At 57.4% G+C, this 18161-nt stretch overlaps 6 protein-coding genes across 15 annotated transcripts; 1 reads left to right on the top strand and 5 right to left on the bottom strand.

Annotated features, from left to right (window-relative positions):
• Positions 1-6: 6 nt before the first annotated feature.
• tsen2 (TSEN2 tRNA splicing endonuclease subunit) lies at positions 7-2669 on the bottom strand. The gene is made up of 11 exons (XM_077726386.1): positions 1921-2669; positions 1768-1834; positions 1660-1699; positions 1238-1529; positions 1101-1169; positions 971-1021; positions 729-873; positions 622-658; positions 419-530; positions 254-343; positions 7-168 (listed from the first exon to the last, which is right to left on the bottom strand). The coding sequence occupies exons 1-11, from the start codon at positions 2119-2121 to the stop codon at positions 109-111; spliced, it is 1164 nt and encodes a 387-aa protein (XP_077582512.1). The 5' UTR covers positions 2122-2669; the 3' UTR covers positions 7-108.
• Positions 2670-2938: 269 nt separating this feature from the next.
• Positions 2939-5866, bottom strand: LOC144203178 (ubiquitin-conjugating enzyme E2 C-like). Its single transcript, XM_077726524.1, has 7 exons — positions 5180-5866; positions 4197-4357; positions 4077-4104; positions 3728-3814; positions 3446-3650; positions 3306-3365; positions 2939-3102 (listed from the first exon to the last, which is right to left on the bottom strand). The coding sequence occupies exons 2-7, from the start codon at positions 4292-4294 to the stop codon at positions 3065-3067; spliced, it is 516 nt and encodes a 171-aa protein (XP_077582650.1). The 5' UTR covers positions 4295-4357; positions 5180-5866; the 3' UTR covers positions 2939-3064.
• On the top strand, positions 5478-6464 carry polr2j (RNA polymerase II subunit J). Its single transcript, XM_077726525.1, has 3 exons — positions 5478-5870; positions 5974-6082; positions 6222-6464. The coding sequence occupies exons 1-3, from the start codon at positions 5728-5730 to the stop codon at positions 6321-6323; spliced, it is 354 nt and encodes a 117-aa protein (XP_077582651.1). The 5' UTR covers positions 5478-5727; the 3' UTR covers positions 6324-6464.
• LOC144203169 (deoxynucleotidyltransferase terminal-interacting protein 1-like) lies at positions 6147-10001 on the bottom strand. Of its 4 annotated transcripts, none has more exons than XM_077726501.1 (13): positions 9314-10001; positions 8608-8678; positions 8322-8418; positions 8155-8253; positions 7986-8045; positions 7869-7913; positions 7749-7801; positions 7627-7669; positions 7345-7403; positions 7207-7267; positions 7045-7116; positions 6930-6985; positions 6148-6860 (listed from the first exon to the last, which is right to left on the bottom strand). In XM_077726501.1, exons 1-13 carry the CDS (start codon positions 9587-9589, stop codon positions 6734-6736), a joined length of 1119 nt encoding a protein of 372 aa, XP_077582627.1. In that variant the 5' UTR covers positions 9590-10001; the 3' UTR covers positions 6148-6733. The 4 variants fall into 4 exon arrangements, with proteins under 4 accessions (XP_077582626.1, XP_077582627.1, XP_077582630.1 ...); XM_077726504.1 differs by adding an exon at positions 8749-8842 and having other exon boundaries at positions 7869-8045; XM_077726500.1 differs by having other exon boundaries at positions 6147-6860; positions 7869-8045.
• Positions 10002-10132: 131 nt separating this feature from the next.
• On the bottom strand, positions 10133-15346 carry pcif1 (phosphorylated CTD interacting factor 1). Of its 7 annotated transcripts, XM_077726492.1 has the most exons (16): positions 15178-15345; positions 13821-13960; positions 13634-13758; positions 13340-13456; positions 13137-13276; positions 12900-13054; positions 12688-12835; positions 12536-12619; positions 12360-12459; positions 12036-12198; positions 11723-11955; positions 11474-11560; positions 11199-11383; positions 11028-11121; positions 10772-10947; positions 10133-10670 (listed from the first exon to the last, which is right to left on the bottom strand). In XM_077726492.1, the coding sequence occupies exons 2-16, from the start codon at positions 13933-13935 to the stop codon at positions 10430-10432; spliced, it is 2163 nt and encodes a 720-aa protein (XP_077582618.1). In that variant the 5' UTR covers positions 13936-13960; positions 15178-15345; the 3' UTR covers positions 10133-10429. The 7 variants fall into 7 exon arrangements, with proteins under 7 accessions (XP_077582618.1, XP_077582615.1, XP_077582614.1 ...); XM_077726489.1 differs by having other exon boundaries at positions 11474-11955; positions 13137-13255; XM_077726488.1 differs by having other exon boundaries at positions 11474-11955.
• A 172-nt stretch (positions 15347-15518) lies between these two features.
• LOC144203170 (haloacid dehalogenase-like hydrolase domain-containing 5) lies at positions 15519-17789 on the bottom strand. Its single transcript, XM_077726505.1, has 9 exons — positions 17661-17789; positions 17345-17554; positions 17113-17225; positions 16944-17037; positions 16845-16881; positions 16605-16782; positions 16325-16501; positions 16119-16254; positions 15519-15981 (listed from the first exon to the last, which is right to left on the bottom strand). Exons 1-9 carry the CDS (start codon positions 17709-17711, stop codon positions 15817-15819), a joined length of 1161 nt encoding a protein of 386 aa, XP_077582631.1. The 5' UTR covers positions 17712-17789; the 3' UTR covers positions 15519-15816.
• Between the last annotated feature and the right edge of the window lie 372 nt (positions 17790-18161).

An 18161-nucleotide genomic window follows, 5' to 3' on the forward strand; every position in this document is an offset into this window, starting at 1 on the left:
TGAAAATATACCTACATTGTGACTTTTATTCCAAACTTTGTGCACACTCATTCAATTGTCCAGCCGTCGGCGGAAGAGCGCCACGTTTCAATCCGGCGGCGACGCGCCTCAAATGTCCTGCTGATCGGCCCGTTCTTTGGAGGACACCCACCGGCCGACCAGCACCTCCTACCCACGAAGCGGGTGGGTGGGTGGGTGGGTTAAAGGACGTGAGGCTGGGGCGTGTGCCGGGGGTTTTTGCCGGCGCGCTCACCTGAACCTTCAGTCGGCTAAGACACTCCGGCGAGTCCAGTTGGGCGTCCGTCAAGTCGGCCGGACGCACCACGTAACACAAGAGGAGCTCCTGGCGAGATGGAACGTCGCTCGGTCGGTCTCGCCTTTCCGGACGAGCGGCGGGGGCGGCGGCAGCGGCGGTCACCTTTGACACGGCGGCTGTGATTCGGCTCAGAGCGGCCAGAGAACGCCAGGAGAAGGGCCGTAGCGCAGAACCCTCAAAACGCTCGTCCACCTTTTCCACCACCACCGAATAACTGAGGGGGGAAGAAAGGGAAAAGCCTCATTTGACTGGAGTGGATTCCCCCTTCTCCCTCGGAGTCAAATGGAGCGGTCGGCCGGGCCCACCTGGAGTGATAGAACGGCGGTCCTTTTCTGTACAAGACTGAGTCGCAGACGGGCAGAGATTACAGCGTGCCGGGCCGGGCTAGCCGGCCGGACGTGGCTTTTCTCACCCATGTCCACGCCGTACTTGGCGCCGCTGCCCCCTTTGGGGACCCATCCCCGGGCGCGTAAGTGCTGGTAGGCCGCGTAAGAGCTGACAAAGTCGGGGCGCAGCGACACAAAGTGCCTCCACAGCCGCGCCACCGACAGCGGCTCCTGCCCACAGATGGACGGACCAGAGACGTTGGCTCCGGCCGGGGACGCGCGTCACCTCCGACCCACCGGAAGGCCTTCAAAAAGGCGGGCCGATTACCTGTCGCAGGTGGACGGAAAGGCAGCCCAGGGCGTAGACCAGGAAGAAAGCCTGCCGGCAAAGACACGTTACCCAGCGGGTCGGAGGGCGGTGGCGGCGGAGGGCCTTGAGAGAAGCCGTGGCGACCGACCTCCTCCGGGCACAGTTGGAGACATTCCGTGGTCCGCAGAGGATTCCGTCGCAGCTCCCCCGCCTCCGCCTGCAAGCGTGCCCCGGGGCTAGCCACCTTTGCCCAAAAGCCCTTCCAAAAGCAGAGCGCCCACCCACCTGACCGCCGTCGGGCGCCACCAGGACCAAGCCGGGACCCGGGACTAAAGCGGGGAATTCGTCATCGGAGCTTTCCCAGGAGCAGTCGGAGCGCTCCGCGTCTTCGGGGTCACCGTCGCGGCTCGGGTCGGGAGGGACGCGGTTCCGTCCCCGGTCCTCGGCCCCGTTGTCCCGTCTCCAGTCGTCCTCGGCCACGGGCCGTCGCAGGCCCGCCAGAATTTGTCCGACGGCCTCCGGAGGCGAGCCCCGAGCCAGGAGCGCCGACTCGGCCCACCCGAGCAGCTCCTCGTACCTGCGGCGGGGCCCCAGCCAGAAAGGTCGGATTTACCCCGAAGGGCTTTTGGACTTTCCCACTCCCAAAGTCACGGGCGGCTTTGCGAAAGAGGCCCCCGAAGCCGGCCGGGCGGCCGGCGCCCGCTCACCTGGCACTCGTGACGACGGGAACGCGGAAGCCCCGGTGACCTGGGAGAGGAGATGATTATGAAGTCACGGAAGGGATGCCGAGGCTCTCCCGAGTCGAGTCGACTCACCCTGCCAACGATCAAAGACGTCGTACTCGGGTCTCGCTCGAGACAGGACGCCTTTCCCGAAATAGCCCTGACAAAACAAAAGGGACGTGTGGACGAGTGTTGTTTGACGTCGAGCAGCTCATTCCCCCACTGGCGGGCGCACGGTTTGCCCACCTGCTCGTAGATGTCGCTGATGTGGTCGGGCTGGGTGACCAGGACGTGCCCGTTGACGATGTCCGCCCGGAAACGGCTCCTCCTGCTCGGGTTAGACACGTTGTCCCTCGCTGGGGAGCTCGTGCTCGGCACGGGGAGCGGCGCCACGTACTCCTCGCGCAGCCGGCACCGGCGCCGGGGCGCCCGGAACTCGGCCTGCATGCCTCCGTCCGGCTTGTGCCAGTGAACGTCGCAGCGGGGAGCTTGTGCTAGCCGTAAGCCCTTAGCCGTTAGCCGTTAGCCGCTAGCCGAGCGGCCGTCTAAATGATTATGTCGCCACTATTTGAAGTTCGCCTTCGGCGGTGACTGGCTTAAGTTGGGCCACTTCAGCCCTTCTTATTGGTCTTCCTTCACACTTTCCTGCCTTGACACACTATCAGAGAATGTTCAGACGTATACTACGGACTATATACGGAAGGGGGGATTTGGGAGTAACTTTCGCATCCCGGTTGGAGTTCGTCAAATGAAATGTGCTTTACGATTTACCGTAGTATCGCGCGATCAGCCACCAAAGAGAGAATCAATATGACCGGTCAAGTCGTTTTGAATGATGAATTTGACAAATAAACCGGCAACTTTCATATCAGATGCCTTCTCCTTAATGTTGTTGCTCCGTCTTGAGTGTATGGATAGAAGTAATGACGGTACTATTTTTGAATTTGAACGAAAACACAGATCATGGCGTCATGCCTGGTAACAATGATAAAGCAGCCAATCCTATCTGAGTAGCCCGTTTCCTGCAACCAATGACATTGCTGCGAGGTGAGGTCTCGTCGCTTCGCCGTGACGCGTCAAATCTCATCTCCTGATAGGCCGGCGCTCGACAGCTTGTCTCGCGAGAAGTCCAATACATGAAGAGAGCCCCGTTCTTTTTTTCTACTCCGATGAACGACATGGGAAAGGACTTTCGTGCTCACTTCACCACATGGATAGGAATGTCATCCATCCATGGTGAAAAAATGGACGGACATTCCCAGTGTTAAATGGCCATGGTGCTTTACACCCGTTTATTTCTCAGAGAATGGCAAACAAACACAAAAATACTGTACAAAGTCACACGTGGAATAAAAATAAATGAAAAGGAGAAAAAGTGCCACCCGTGGCTTCACTCGTGGAATGTTGAGTGCAGGTGCGCTTTGTAGGCTGGAAAGACAAAAGCGGCCGTTAGAAGCCACCACAAATACCATTGGTGCTGGCTAACATTTTCACGGCCATAGCGCCGTGCCCGTTTGGGCCTCCCCATAGCGCCACCTTGGGTTTGGCGATGGATAAAAACATTGGCCGTGAGCCGCTGCCCACCCTCCCGTTGCCTAGCGCGGTCCGTCGGAGGAAAAGAAATATGCTACCTTCCTGGTCGGGCCAGAGCGCGGCAGCCGTCCCGTTCAGCGGACTCTCGTTGTTGGGTTCTGGAGGCGGGGGGAAAAAAACAGGCGGTGGCGAGGGTTAGGGGTCGCCGTCGTCCTACAACGGCGGCGGTGGGACACACCTCCCAGCAAGCTCTGGAGGGACAGGAGGACGGCGCGCACGTCCAGCAGCGCCGACCACTTGTCCTTGAGGATGTCCAGGCAGATGAAGCCCCGCTCGTCCACGTTGGGGTGGAAGCACGGCGTGACGAAGCGCACGCGTGGCGCCTGGTAGGGGTAGCCCCCCGGGAACTCCAGCGACAGCTTGTACCTCAGACCCTCGTACGCCTGCGTCGCTCGCCATGGAGCAAAACTGTCAAACGTCCGCGTTTACCCAGCGCTCCATTTTTCTGGCCCCCGCCTACCGTGCCCCGGGCGCCGTCGATGGTGCCGATCCACTTGAAGAGGTTGTCCGATTCGGGGAAGGCGGAGATTCCCTTGTCGCCCGCCATCTGCCGCACACAATTAGAACCAAGCGTTGGAGTATAGCAATGTGTTTTTTTTTAAATAAAAGGTTTCGACTAAAAAGAATAAAATATTGAAAAATCACTTTAGTTTTCCAAAAATAATTGTAAAAAATCATCGGGTTTTTAAATGGAATAGGTATTTTTGGTCAGTGTCGTAAAAGTACGGTGTCCCTCCCGCCTGTTTCGACCGACACGCAGGGTCTGCAGCTCCCTCGTGTGATGCGGAGGCCGCACTGCACTGACTCACCATGAGCGACATCAGCTCCTGCTGGAGACTGCACAGAAACAGACGAAGAAATAGGATTTGAACGCCAAAGACGACAGACGGGCCCATCCAAGGAAGGAAGGAAGCGTCCACGCTACTCACCGTTTGGTGACGGATCCCTTGGCCGGGTGGCCGCCCGCCTCGCCGGCCTTGTCGACGACGCTGGCCGAGGCGGCAGGGTCCAAATTCTGCGAGGCCATGGTGGGGGACGGGGGAGGGCACGGGATGATGCCGGGCGGGCCACAGACGATCTGCAAATGCTCCTTCCCAGAAAATAAATTTAATCGATTAATGCAAGTAATCCGTCAGTGGCCAGTTTGCAAGCCTGTGTGGCTTTCCTCCGGGTACTCCGGTTTCCTCTCACATTCCAAAAACATGCACAGTAGGCCGATTGGACGGCCAACGCACTTTTGAAATTGAAAGCACGTGAGATGTGGTCCAAAATTGGATGTCTCTAATGTCTCATTTTGCCCCCCAACCCAATCCAGTCCCTCTTCATTCGCAGTCCAAATGAATTGGACGTCTGGCAAAACAAGCAAGGAGTGGACAAGGAAGAGGCAAGAATAAAATGTAAATATTGATGACGTGACCTCAAGAGACAAGCAGAGTATTGATACGTTTGGATCCATTTCCGTGTCGAGATTGTTAACAATTCTACGGCTTCGTTTGGTCGAAGCAGCGAGTCGCTTGACAGCAAACGTCTTACATTTACTATCTCTTGTTAACAAAGCCACGGTGTTACGTTGATGTTTTTTGTTTAGCTGGCATCTATGCGGGACAAAATCCTTACACGAATCCAAAGTTCACACTCTTATTCATGCGACTCGTATAGCAGTGACACAATAAAAATGTTTAAAAAAAAAAGATGTGTAAAGTCATCGCGCCGGGCCGACCGATGGTCTCTGACTATATCGAAAGGAATCGACATGGCTAAGGTTTACCATGAACAAGGAAGCCCCACCATTTCAATGACAGACGCTTTTCTCGGCAAATGGGTGAATAGAAGCCAAAACCTTGTTGTTTTTTAGCACTTTTGGTATCAAGAGAAGCTAATGAGCACTAGTTTAGTAGGCATGTGAACTCACCTCGGCGTCTGCCGCTGAATTTGCCTAAAAAAAGCAAACAACGCTGGTTGAAAAGTCGAGAAGATTGCTGCCACTGAAGTTCAGGCGAGACGAAGCGAGTACCGCTCGCTTGCAGTTTAAACCGATTAGGAAGTGCTGCGCCGCGCTCAGCCAATCGGCGCGTCTTAAACGGACGAGGGGGCGGAGGAGGGGACACGGCCAATCGGCGCTCGACTTTCAAATACAAATGTCCCGGCGCTGGCCAATCGCGGGTAACTGTTCCGATCCGCTGGGTGACGCTATACATCCGCCGCAGAGATGGGAGACGACCGTCATCGTTTGTCAGCCATCTTAGCGTCCTTCTGTTTTAAGATGGCCGCCCTCGGTTAACGCCACTCACTTGGACTTTTCACATCTCACGCTCGCTGTACATGCGACATCGAGGGGCCGGTAGTCGTTCTTGAGCCCCCGGCGACCTAGTTCCAAATTCCAAACAAAAAGACAAAAGTCTCGACGAGGAGAAGCTAAAGCCGAAGGTAAACTCGAAGGTAAAGCCATCCGGCGCCAATATGAACGCGCCGCCCGCTTTCGAGTCGTTCTTGTTGTTCGAGGGCGAGAAGAAGATTACCATCACCAAGGACACCAAAGTACCCAACTCGTGTCTCTTTACTCTCAACAAGGAGGACCACACGCTGGGCAACATCATACGAGCGTAAGAGCGAGAGAGGAGCTAGCAGCTGGTTTCTACAGTAAATCAGAACAGAATATGTAAAGACGATGCCGGTGGTGCTTGAGCTCCTTGTTTTGTGGCGCAGGCAGCTGTTGAAAGACCCGCAGGTCCTCTTTGCCGGATACAAGGTTCCGCATCCCCTCGAGCACAAAATCGTCATCCGGGTGCAGACCACGCCGGACTACAGTCCTCAGGTAGTACTAAGGCTTTTTTTTCCCCGAAAGTAAATATAGTGGACCAAAAAGAAAACGAATAGAAAGACTTGTTTTTTTTTAATTATTATTATTATTATTGATTGATTCAAACAGTCATTTTTTCTCCTCATGGACACAGGAAGCCTTCACCAACGCCATCACCGACCTGATCAGCGAGCTGTCCCTATTGGAGGAGCGCTTCCGGGTGGCCATCAAAGACAAACAAGAAGGCATCGAGTGATGGGGGGGGGGGGTCCCTTCCGGCGGCGTCAATAGATCTTACCCGCGTGCGTGTGTGTCAAATCAAAGTGTCTTTTCTATCTGTGCAACTTTGGAGCCATAATGTCAAATAAAAGCAAGTTTCCCATTGGTATACTCATAACTTTGGAGCCTCTGAGTCAGATATCGGCACCTTTGCCTTTCGTCCCGTTTTGGAAAAAGAGGGCTGTGCTCTTCTGCGGCCAAAAACGCCACAATTGGCATCAATTTGGTTGGAGGTGGTGGGAGGAGAAAGACAATTTCCCCTCGCCTTTAGAAATCGTTCCGCTTTTTCAGATCACTCGGGGGACGGCTTGGCTTTCAAAAGCCACTATTTGTACAACTTTGGGTGGGGGTTTGGAGTCTACTTTCCCCAAGATGGGGCGACCGGTCTTAGGAGAGCCGGTGGGGCATGACTTCCGAGTCCCGCTGCGCCTCCATGGCTTGCCGCATCTTCTCCACCATCCACGCCGGCACCGAAAAGGGCTTCATCTCGTCCAGCTTGACGTCTGGGCAGCCCCTGCGCGCCAGCGTGGCGGGAGGGGGGCTGTCAGTGCGTGATTGCGGACCCACGGCGTTCTGAACTCACTTGTAATCGTCGCCGCGCGCCAGATCCTGGACGTCCTCCTCGATCAGCAGGTAGGCCTGGCGGAGCAGACCCGTCAGCGGGGCGCCGTTAACGAGCGGTCGGACCCGTGGCTCACCATCTTGCCGCCCGTCGCCCTCATGTGGTGACGCTCGGCCAGCCACTGCTTGTCCTTGGTGTCGGCAGCGTACTGAACGGAGACGGAGCCGGGGCGTTGCTTCCGATTAGAGCCCGCACTCGGCGACCGACCGTTTGCCCGCACTCGCCGTCATCGTATTACCTTAAATAGGTCGGCGTGTTTGATGTAGATGCGTCCTCTGGTCCCGCCCATCCCGAGCGCCCTGGCGCAGAAAAGAAAGAGCGGCAAAAATGGGCTTTTGACTCTAGAAACATTTGCGCGGAGCCCAAATGGACTGACTTGTTGGCTCTGGAGCCCAGGACAAAGGTGGTGCCTTCGCTCAGTCTGGACGGCTCCCACTGCAGCCGTGGGGAACAGAGGGATTCAGTCAAATCTTTGCCACATAAACATGCGGCGTCGGGATCCTTTCACGACGGTGCACAACCGGTGTTATACGTGGCACACGTCATTTTTGAAAAACACCAAGCAAACACACAAGCATGCACGCACACACATCTATGCCCCGGGGAGACTTTGAAACATTGAGTCGAATGAGACCGAAAGGGCACGTAGCCAGCTGACCTTGGGTCCCTCTCGCTTGACGGCTTCGCACTTGACCTTGACGCTGAAAAGACGGGGGAAAAAGTCACGGGGGGGGGGGGGGGGGGGGGGGCAGCCGCCACGTGGCCCGCGCACACACTCACTGGGTGGAGAAGTTGAAAGGTCGATCGCCTGCCGCCACGCGGTTCTTCTTCCTCTGACACAACAAGCCCACGTCAGGCGGCGGAGGAAGACGTGACGGCGCATCCCCCCCACCCACGTACCTTTTTGGGGACGGGACTGGTCCTCTCTTCGGGAGCTCGACAGCGCTGAGCGTGGAGCCAAAAAAAAAAAAAAAAACAATCATCACCACGAGCGGCGGGCCGCGGCTCCGTCGTTACCTTGACCGTGGCCTCGGCGCCGGACTTTTGTTCCTCGCCGTCGAGAAACAGCATTTTGGCCTGCGGTCAGAGTGAGAGGACCAAATCGCGGGCGGTCAAAGAGAGGAGCCGCCCCGACCCGGGTCTCTCCGGATGAGCCCGACGAGGGGGCCCCGGCCGGGGTACTCACGTGTTCCAGAACGTTCCTGCACGCTTCCTTGATGAGGTGATCCGTGCGTACGTCCTCTCCCACGTTCTCCTTCACGTTGTGCGCCGCCTTCTCAAAGAACTGCGGGCAGAGCGTGGAGGCGGGTGTCGGTGGGAAACGGGGGCCGGTCGAAAACGGGGGCCGCGTACCTTGCGATATTTGCTGAAGACGGCCATGATGTCGTCGTTGAAGCCGGGCTGCAGGACGGCCCTCAGCAGGTCCATGGACACTCGGGGGTCCGTGTAACTTCACGCGCACAAAATTCATGAATCATAACTGAACTCCTCTTCATAATTATTTGGCCGGCAATTGAAAGTGGAGCAAATGCTTTCTCAATTCCGGGTGTGATGGTGTGTGTGTGTGTGTGTGTGTGTGTGTGTGTGCGCGCCTCTCCATCCGAGAGTCGTATATTCATGTTGCTGACGGTGTCGGTACCTGACGGTGACGTGTGAGCGTCGCCCCCTCCTCTGAACCTGTCTGTGTTTGATCATCAAGTTCCAGGGATTCTGAGACAAACAGACAAAGTACATTGCTTTATTGTTTTCTTTCCGGCGACTATTTACTTATCACTCTTACATGCGGCTGCTGCTGCTGCTGCTGCTGTTGGGTTCCGTCCGGTCGGGGCCGCGTCAGAGTCATACTTTGTTTGTCTTCCATCGCCGAGCTAAGGCTAGGTTAACAGCAGATAAACAGAGGAAGGGCTAGGCTAGGCTAACGGGAGATAAACAGAGGAAGGGATAGGCTAGGCTAACAGCAGATAAACGGAAGTCAGGTCTAAAGGAAAGAAAGCAGCGTAGGGTCGAGCGGGACGTTGGTAAGGAAAACGGGCCAAGGACAGAACACAAACAGGTCGCGTAGCCTAAATAAATTGCGTCCAATGTACACTCGAGATGATCTTTCCACGATGAAAGGAAGTACGTATTTACCTGCAAACTGCGCATGCGCTTTTGACGTGCGTAAAAAAGACGAATCCCTATTTATTCTACATTGGTCATTGATTTATTTTTTTATTGAATGTATTTTTTTATATTTAATATTTTATAAACAAAATGAATTGTGTTTTGGCACTCCTTTGGGAGGTCATCGCCAGCAGTGTATAAATGGAGGACAAGTCGGACAGGGAAAGGATAGAAGGGCTTACTTTACTGGGAATTGGACGGCCTTTTCTGCACTTTGTCCTGTCCAGTCCGCTGGGATGTTGCGTATATTCGTATTGACGACGCGGGCGAGCGCTATTTGGTCGAAGGATGACGGGATTCAACATTTCCAAATCGTCCGGGTGCCCAGCTCTATATAGCTCCCGAAAACGCAACACCCCCCTCCCCCTTTCCAATTGGACTGATCCATTTGATGCGAGCGGGAAAAGCTCGGTCATCCAAAAGTGAAAGGGACCAATTCTTCGAAAAAAGTGAGTCATCAAAAAGATGCAAGATAATCATGTCGATTCAAGTCGCCGCCGGGTCAAGTTCAGCAAAGGTGATGGATGACATTGACAACGTGGACCTTTTTTTCTTCTTCTTAATTCATTCACTTCCATGGACGGAGACAGATGTCAAAGGGATGGAGCGATCAGCTCAATTGAACCGAGGGCAAAAACATGAAGAGCCTTTTGTTTGGTGGAACCCCGCCGGGGCGGCCATGTTGGTAGGGGCCACAATGCATTGAAATTCCAACCAAGTCACAAGTCGCTTACTTTTCTTTTCAAGTGGAAACGATGGCTTTTTACTCAGATGTCCAATCAGAAAACGATTTCCACCTGAATTTACATTTAGCAAATATACATAAAGTATGATGTCCAAAAGTTCACGTGACATGAAATCAAAAAATATTTTTTGAGAGGATGTATGCAAGAATTTAACCTACTTTTTATCATTTCAAAAACGTTCATCTTATAAAGTTTACATGTTTAACTTTTCCAATTTCCAATGTATTTTTTCCATTTTGTACATCTTTTTTTCCCCATAATATTCATGTACATAGCCCATGTTTCTTTTTTGAAGGTATATTTGCTCAGTGTAAATTCAGGCAGTCGAAGAGGTCCATAAAAAAGCCGGCCACTGGTCGACTTCCTATCCCGGTTTTTCTTCCGGCCGAGACGTAAACCCACAAGTCCGTGGCCGACGTACATCCCGACCACACTTTGGTTGAGTTTCCGACAAACCAGAGTGGCGAGTGGGACGGCGAATAGAAAGGCCGCCAGCCGAACTGTACACTATGTACACGGGGGCCGCGGCCGGTCCGAGGGGGCGACGGGGGCCTACGGCCGCTCCTTGGTCTTGTCCCGCGCGCCGTCCTCGCGGACGGTGGCCTCGGAGGGGGCGTCGGCCGGCGGCTGGGCGGGGCCCGGGGAGGCCGGCGGTTGAGGCGCGCGCGAGGGTCGGTAGGACGCCGCCAGTTCGGACAGCCGTTCCGGCGTGGGCGCCCACTTGGCCCAGCCGGCCGCGTTCTGCAGGAAAAGCACCGTGGTGCCGTGGACCGCCCGGTAGTACATCTCTTCCCTGTCCAAAGGGGGGAAGGGAGATTAGACGACAACGACGCTCATGGGTGGGCCCAGACACGTCAGAAGAGGAAGTGAAAGCGACCAATGGCCACAGCTCACCTTTTGCAAAGGTGCTGACTCCCCGAGCGGTACTCGTGCTCGTAGGCCGGCACGCTCATCTGGTGGCGCAGGAAGCGACTGGCCTCCATGCGGGCCAACGCCGGCGTCACCGGCTCCCGCCACTCGGGCACAAAGACCACGAAGGACAGCGGCTCGCTCGACTGCTCCAGGAGGTCCTGCCAAATTACACAGCGTGAAAAACAGCGCCATCGACAGCCCGCCGCCGCCGCCACCGCCGTCTGGTCGAGACAGTCACCTCAAAGTGCGCCACCATGGCGTCCATCAGCTCTTCGCAGAAGGGCGGGTTGGCTTCGAAGGAGCCGCTGACGGGACGGAAAGACAGGAAGGGCCTGGCGCGGCCCGCCGCCGCCATTTGCCGGTTAGTCTCCGGCGAGGGGCGGGCGGGAGCCCACGGGCGGCGTCTCACCCTCGCGAGCCAAAGTAGCAGTCGGTGTCGGGGAAGGCGGAGCAGAACTGCTTGAAGTAGCAGTTGAGCGGCGAGGCGAAACACTCGAAGGAAACGCCAAAGTGGCGATTCAGGGCCTCGAAGACGGCCACCGGCAGCGCCCCCTGCAGGCCCGCTCCCTCGTTGGCCGTCCCGCCGAACATGACCTGCGGGCGGGTGGGGTGGGGTGGGGTCAGGTGGAGTGGAGGTGGGGACAGGTCGTGCCGCCGGACAGGTCGTGCCTTTGCCATCCTCACCTGGTATCGCTTGAGCAGGCACCAGACCCTGGACAGGAACTTGTCGAAGCGAGAGTCGTCGATGCAGCCGTACCTGTAGAGCAGCTCCTGAAATGAAAAGAGAGACACAAAAAGGTCAGTCCACGTCAAACTAGCCGATTTTCTGCCATAGAACATTGCGTGGATATTTTGGACTTTTTGAGGCTTTTCCTCCTTTTTTGGAACTATTTCATAAAAGCAAAATGGAAAAATGGAAGGGAAATGAAGGACCAGCTTGCTGAAGTGTCCCCTGTTGACTTTGACCATCTCCCCTCGGAAGCGCAGGCAGGCCACGTCGTTCTCGAAGTGAAGCTCCACCCGCGGTAGCGGCGGCGAGCTCCGCGCCAGGCGCAACGGGTAGCAGTACACCAGCCGCGATGGGTTCGGGGACGACTCTGCCGTCGTCTCGGCCGCCGTCGTCGTCCCCGCCTCGTCCTCCTGCGCCGCCGCCGCCGTCGGCGTCTCTGAAGGCGGGAAACAAAACACGTCTGTCGGGGAGTCCGGGCTTTGGCTTCGGCCGCCGCCGCCACCGCCACCCACGTACCGGCGGAGGGCGGGTCCTGCAACAGGCCCAAGTGCGTGTGGCGGAGGCGTCGGCTGTACTCGCACGACAGCTGGTAGATCTTGGAGCAGATGCCCTCCACCGAGTCCTTGGCCACGGCCGTCACGTGAGGCCCGCACTGCTGACGGAGGTGCTCCAGGCGGTCCTGAAGCAGAGGCGTCGGGCCCGGCCCGGCCACTTATTTTAGCCCCGCCCGGCCACTTATTTTAGCCCCGCCCGGCCACTTATTATAGCCCCGCCCGGCCACTTATTTTAGCCCCGCCCGGCCACCTATTTGGGCCCCGCCCCAATGGGAAGGCGCGCTACCATGTAGTCCTCCTTGCTGGCCGAGTGGTCCCTGCGCAACCAGCTCATGGTGTCCTCGGCGTTCCACTTGACCACCTTCCTGCTCTCCGGACTGGCGTTCCTGGAGGCGGGCGGCCCGGGCCTTAGAAGGCGCCGGAAGCCCGGTCGGCGTGAGCCCCGCCCCCCCTTCCCCTCACCTGGAGTCCATCATTTTCTTGGCCGCTTCGGCGTATTTGAAGAGGAGCTTGCGGGCGTCCTCCTTGTATTTGATGCGAGACAACCTGACGGGGCGGCGCGCAAGAGATCAAGCCGAAGGTGGTGCCGAAGGTCAAAGGTCCCAAGGCCGTACCTGATGGGGATGTCGTTCATCACCTCTCTGAACATGGACGGTGAGATGACGGGCCGACACTCGCTGGGCAGCACGGGGTCCCGCCCTCGGTCCGTCACTTTCCTCTCCAGCAGCCAGCGATTGAAGGACTCGCGGGGCGGGTCGATGCCTGCCGGGGGGGAGGACGGGCCGGCTGGTTCAGGGAGGGATCGGCAGCCACCCGGGCCACTCACCTTCTCGCTGGTGGCAGAGTTCGTGGTAGTGCTGCCTGAGTTTGGTCACCAGCTGGGCTCGCTGCAGCTCGATCTCGGGGTGCGGGGGCAGCTGCTCGGCGGGGAGCCGCTCCCGGATCACCGCGTTGGTCTGGACCTCCAGGTCCCAGTAGACGCTAGGGTCGCGGGAGGGAGGGCGCGCCGGGTCAATGCCGCCGTCCGGCCGGAAGTGCGCGGCGGCGGCCGCGAGCGACTTACACGGCCGGCCTGTAGGGAGCGGGGGCGGGCGCGGCCTGCGCCGGGGCGGCCCCTTGTTTGTCGTCGCTCCAAGGTTTGGCGCCGGGGGCGCCGGGCGAGATGGGCGTGCTGGGTTCGGCCTGAAAGGGGACGCTGTGGGTCTCCACGGGGCCAAAGGCGAGACGACGGTTGGTGGCTCGCCGTGGCTCCTCGCCGTGGCTCACCTTGGCGCGTTTCAGGCTGTTGGCCTGCTCCTCGGAGCTCCGCCTCTTCCTCTGCCCGTTGCCCAGGTTAGCGTCGGCTCCCTCCGCCGGCGCGGCGTTCAGGCCCAGAGGATCCGACTGCGCCGGCGGACGAAACAAGACCAAAGTAAACATCTCCATTTCAACGGCTACCCCGAGTCTTTCGTCGTCATTCATTTGATCAAGGTTCCAAATAAGGTGTATCCTCGCCATACTAAAAAAAAAACACGTTGCGATCTTTGCACGCGGATAGAGACGGGCAAATTGGGCACTCACGATGACGTCGTGCTGGCCCAAGACGGGCACTTCCCACAGACTCTGGTTGGTGAACCTGTTAAAGTAGTAGGGCCGGTTCTCCCGTCGGGACCAGCACTTGGACCAGCCTCCCTGGATCAGCTCGTCTGCGAGGGGCGGGAGGCGGGGCTGGTGAGCCGGGCCGGACGGGACCGGGTCCACGCCTCACCTGTCAGTTCGGGCGCTTTGGCGGCGGGCGGCGAGAGGGGCGGTCCCCGCGAGGCCACCGAAGAGCGCGCCGCCTCCCCCTTGGGCGACGCCTGGGCCTGGCTCTCACTGGACATCTCCCACGCTGCCGGCACCGGCCACCTGAGCAAAAGGTCGGGAGACTTTAAGGGCCGCGGACATGGTGGTCGGCGGGCGCACCGGTAGCCAAGAAGAGCGGCGCGAAGACGAGCCCAATTCATAATTTTTTATTCTATGAGGCTTTCCCGTACGGCAGAAACTCCTGGGATGATGGCCAATCCGTGTCAAGCGGGAAGACTGACAGAGAACGATCAAAGGCTTTTTCATTGCCACTCTCCGGCCTCAAATATGATAAACTCGTTGATTTCATCTTAGGCAAATGAAGGACACATTTGACTTGATATTTACTCATGCTCTGGCATTGCAAGACGTCCCATCCATTTGGGACATCCATCCTACAACAGATTTTATCATTTTGATTCACAAACATAACATCCAGATCCCTTATTCCTCCCTTTCCCTCCCTTTTCATACCTAAACATCCCACCAATCAAAGGCTACCTGCCTAGGTCCCATTTTTGGAGCAGAGCATTGTTTTGTTGCGGTATTTTTTGGAAACTAATCCACGCTGTTTTTATTGGAAAATCTCGGGGATTGTGTGTCTCACTTTTCTTATATTATTATTTCTTATATTCCAATATGAGCGTTTCTTTTCGACACCACGGTAGTCGTCAACACACCGTGGAAAATGTCCTACATTAGCGAGAAAGCAAAGCCAACGACAGAAGGCTTCGACTTTTTCTCGGCTCGGTTCCGACGTTTGCATCGCTTTTTCTTTCCTCCAATTTTTATTTTCCTCTTCGGGCCACAGAAATGAGCGCCATGGTGACACGCATGCGCACCGCGCCGCTCGCGAAAAAAACACGGAGGCGGAGAAGAAGGAGGGAAAAGAGAGGCAAAGCGGCAAAGAGCGAGAGAGCTAGCTAGCGGGCGGCCAGACGGACGGACAGACTGGAGGGACGGAGGACAGGAGCTCGCGCCTTTTCTCGGCTTCGAGCTCGCCGAGCGGCCGCCTTTGGCTAGGCTTTCCGCCATACAGAGCCAACGAGCCGCCAGGGCCAGCGGCGCCTCCGTTGCCGCCGCCGTTTTCGGCGCCAGTTCTCAGACAAGATGGCGGACACACCCCTGCCACAGCGCCGCTCGTCCCGCGCGCGCTTTCTGGTCCTCCCCGCTCGAGCCGGTGGGCGCGCGAGCCCTCCGAGCGGCCGCTTTCAAAGCCCGCGGCTTCCAATGCCCGCGGGTCGCGTCGGGGGCGGCTCCGCTGCGCCGCCTCCGCTTACCTGGACTCTTTGAAAGGCTCGCAGTCGCGGGCTCTGCCTGTTGGTTCGGGGTCCTCCGCTCCGCTCCCTCCCCGCCTGCTCAGACATCTTTACAGGGGAAGCCAAAGTGCCATTGCGCAGGCGCCAGGCGGCCGCCGCTTCCTGTCGACTTTTGTCGCGTCGCCGCCGCCATCTTGAGAAGGTCGAGCCAGCGATCGTTGTGCACCGGAAAGACGTCGAAACCTTGGCCCCGCCCCGTCTCGATACAAAATAATGGTGCTCCACCGACGTTTAACCCATTAAACACATTCAAAACGGTCACATTTGAAATTCTTCTATCAAATAATAATGTAGTACTACAATAACATTCACTTGTTAGTTTTATTGGTATTTTTAAAAGGTATACATACAAGAGTACTTACATATGAAACAAATAGCATAAAGATTGCCAATAGTCTCACAACAGCTCAAGAGCAATTTGACAAAATTCGTCAAATGGTCATATGTTACAACAAAGTGACTTTTTGAAAAGTTACATATTGGACCCTGGGTAGTGGTCAACTTGAAATACAAGCACCAAAGATGAGGTTAGAATTCTGACGACCACGGTGGGATCCCCATTTGAATGGATTGACATTTTCTTGCCATCGGCCGGCGCCATCAGGGGTGGTGACGGAGCAGCAGGTCCACGGCGGCTTCGACGTCGTCCAGCACGTAGTCGGGTTTGGCCAGGCCCGCCTCCTCGCCGCAAATGTCGCGGTGGCCGTGCAGGAAGGCGCTGTCCCCGCCGGACGCGGACGGCGCCTCGTACACGCCGGTGCACACCTGGCGGGTGGTGGGTGTAGAAGAAGGACGGCAAATATTTCCTCTGGCCTTTGACTCCATGAAGCAAAATCTCTTTTCCCAACTCTCTGACTTGAGCACCCTTAACTCCCAAGTGCCACATTTCAACGGCGACCTACCAGGACGGAGCGGCAGCGAGCGGCGGACACCGACGTCTCCGGGTCGCCCGCGGCCCGGGGGGGAGCCTCCCCGCGTCGCCGAGCCAGGTAGCGATCGAAAAGGTTGGCGCCGTACACGTCCGTCATGGGGTTGTCGCTGAGAGAGGCAGGGGTGGAAACGGGGCGCCGGGCGGGCGGGCGGGCGGGCGGGCGAGCGGACGTCTCACCCGACGGCGTAGATGGTCCCCACTGGCCGGTTGCGGTTCTGGAGGGCCAGCGCGTGTTCGGCGTACTGGTAGGTCAGCAGGTTGGGCTTCCCCAGCAGCGCCTCGTAGGTCAAGTCGCGCCCCGTCAACTTCTTGTAGGCCGACTCCAAGCACAGCAGGAACATGCCGTGGCCGAAGCTGAGCCCGGAAGAAGAGATCCCGTCGGGAATGGACGGAGGAAGGAAGGAAGGAAGGAAGGAAGAAAGGAAGGAAGGAAAGAAAGAAGCAAGCGTTTCAATACCGCGGCGAGGGCGCCTCGGCCATCCACAGCAGGTCCACGTTGCAGGCGATGACGGGCAGCTGGGTCCGCGCCGACGGGCGGCCGTAAGCGGAGGACGGACGTCCGTCCGTCAGCAGGACGTCCACCAGCAGCTGCAGGTTGGTCTCCCAGCGCACCGGCTCACCCAACAGCAGCACGGCTAAAACGAAGCAACCCCCCCTTCACTCTTTGCCGCCCACTTATTCCCCTCCGCGCTTTTACCTTCAATTTGGGAAAAGCTCCGGGGAGGCGCCGTCGACTGAAAGACAGACATCAAAACGTTTGGACTTTTTCTCCAGGAGGGAGGCCTTTGTCACTCACGGTCTTGGCGGGCGTCCTGTCGTGGTCGACCATGTCTAGCAGAGGGTGCTGTTCTCTCAACTGCTCCACGCTCACCACCTTTTTGAAGCCCAAACTGCGGACGGCGTCAAGGACAGACACCGCGCCGGCCGGGGAAGTCCGGATCAGACGGAGCGGTTGTCAAGGATACGTGCGGGCGATGTCCGTGACGGGGCCTTGACCGGAAACCAGGACGCACTTGTCGTGGAAGCCCGTCAACATTTCCAGCGGGCTGTAGGATAAGACCACTTGGGCCGGACTGATCTGCAATAACGACAAAAAAAAACATTAGGACTGTGTTTTTCACAACCCAGCCAGCCAGCAGAGGGGGCTGTTTGAATTGATTTTTTAAAATTATTATTCTTTTTTGAAATTTTACGCACGTGGACGTCGAGCATCGCCGAAAGTTGCGCGGCTTTTTGGCCAGCTTGACAACTTCCGGCGTTGGTGACGAAAACCACCGGGAAGCGGAAACGTCGGCGCTCGTCTAGCAGCTTGCCAAAGGCTCGTCGCGCCGCCGGAATCACCGAGCCGCCACGCAACACCACGCCGTCCACGTCCAGGAGGATGCCGACCGTGTTGCCGCCACGGCCCTGTTCGACGTCAACGTGACGTCGTCAGGCTCGCTCCCTCCCTCCCTCCCTCGGTGATGCGCGAGCGCGCGCCGACTTCGCCAACTTGTGGTGCGATGCGACTCACCTGCGCGTTGGCGGCGCTCCGGAGCGCGCGGCGGATCTGCGACGACCACATGACGAGCCGTCGGCCCGTCCGTGCGATGCTGCTATTAGAAGAGTGGCGGTGTGACGTCGAGCCAGGGGGCGGGACCACAGATCACCACAGTCCGAGAAAATGGGGGCATGCAGGAGGCGTTGGTTCATTGAAGACGCCAGCCATCCCATCCATCCATGCATTTGAAGAGGGAGTTTTGGCAAAGAGCATACGCTTGCCACATTTCACAGGCATATCTAACAGTTTGCATTTTTCAGGACGACACGACGCATAGGACTTAAGCCCGACCTACGAGTGACCCCGGCGGGCCAAAAGAGGCGACAAAAGGCCGCTTGTGCGGCCCACTGATTGGAAGCGGCTGAGAGACGTTAGGTCGTCCGTCACGCGACGCCGCTCCGGCGCGGGAGACGCGTGACCCAGGGCGCTAATTGGCGCCGTGGCGTCCGCCGGGACCCCGTAAAGAATTTAGTC

Source organism: Stigmatopora nigra, chromosome 10 (genome assembly GCF_051989575.1).
Source record: "Stigmatopora nigra isolate UIUO_SnigA chromosome 10, RoL_Snig_1.1, whole genome shotgun sequence".
Classification (NCBI taxonomy): Eukaryota; Metazoa; Chordata; class Actinopteri; order Syngnathiformes; family Syngnathidae; genus Stigmatopora; species Stigmatopora nigra.

Bases quoted from the DNA above. Each gene is read 5' to 3' on its own strand.
- LOC144203170 (XM_077726505.1), bottom strand. From the start codon at position 17,711: ATGTGGTCGTCGCAGATCCGCCGCGCGCTCCGGAGCGCCGCCAACGCG. The intron at 16,783-16,844 runs GTAAAAGCGCGG...GCTTCGTTTTAG, and splicing joins GAGCTTTTCCCAAATTGAAG to CCGTGCTGCTGTTGGGTGAG. The intron at 16,502-16,604 runs GTATTGAAACGC...TTCCGGGCTCAG, and splicing joins GCCGAGGCGCCCTCGCCGCG to CTTCGGCCACGGCATGTTCC.
- LOC144203169 (XM_077726500.1), bottom strand. From the start codon at position 9,589: ATGACTCACTTTTTTCGAAGAATTGGTCCCTTTCACTTTTGGATGACC. The intron at 8,679-9,313 runs GTAAGCCCTTCT...TGTTTGTCTCAG, and splicing joins GCCGTCCAATTCCCAGTAAA to AATCCCTGGAACTTGATGAT. The intron at 7,404-7,626 runs GTCAGCTGGCTA...CCACGGCTGCAG, and splicing joins TCAAGCGAGAGGGACCCAAG to TGGGAGCCGTCCAGACTGAG.
- LOC144203178 (XM_077726524.1), bottom strand. From the start codon at position 4,294: ATGGCCTCGCAGAATTTGGACCCTGCCGCCTCGGCCAGCGTCGTCGAC. The intron at 3,815-4,076 runs GTGAGTCAGTGC...TGTGTGCGGCAG, and splicing joins AGGAGCTGATGTCGCTCATG to ATGGCGGGCGACAAGGGAAT. The intron at 3,651-3,727 runs GTAGGCGGGGGC...CGAGCGACGCAG, and splicing joins TCGACGGCGCCCGGGGCACG to GCGTACGAGGGTCTGAGGTA.
- tsen2 (XM_077726386.1), bottom strand. From the start codon at position 2,121: ATGCAGGCCGAGTTCCGGGCGCCCCGGCGCCGGTGCCGGCTGCGCGAG. The intron at 1,835-1,920 runs GTGGGCAAACCG...TTGTTTTGTCAG, and splicing joins TCAGCGACATCTACGAGCAG to GGCTATTTCGGGAAAGGCGT. The intron at 531-621 runs GTGGGCCCGGCC...TTCCCCCCTCAG, and splicing joins CCGCCGTTCTATCACTCCAG to TTATTCGGTGGTGGTGGAAA.
- pcif1 (XM_077726486.1), bottom strand. From the start codon at position 13,935: ATGTCCAGTGAGAGCCAGGCCCAGGCGTCGCCCAAGGGGGAGGCGGCG. The intron at 12,836-12,899 runs GTGAGTGGCCCG...CCCCCCCGGCAG, and splicing joins ACTCTGCCACCAGCGAGAAG to GCATCGACCCGCCCCGCGAG. The intron at 11,122-11,198 runs GTGAGACGCCGC...GGGCCGCGCCAG, and splicing joins TGCTACTTTGGCTCGCGAGG to GCCCTTCCTGTCTTTCCGTC.
- polr2j (XM_077726525.1), top strand. From the start codon at position 5,728: ATGAACGCGCCGCCCGCTTTCGAGTCGTTCTTGTTGTTCGAGGGCGAG. The intron at 5,871-5,973 runs GTAAGAGCGAGA...TTTGTGGCGCAG, and splicing joins CTGGGCAACATCATACGAGC to GCAGCTGTTGAAAGACCCGC. The intron at 6,083-6,221 runs GTAGTACTAAGG...TCATGGACACAG, and splicing joins CGCCGGACTACAGTCCTCAG to GAAGCCTTCACCAACGCCAT.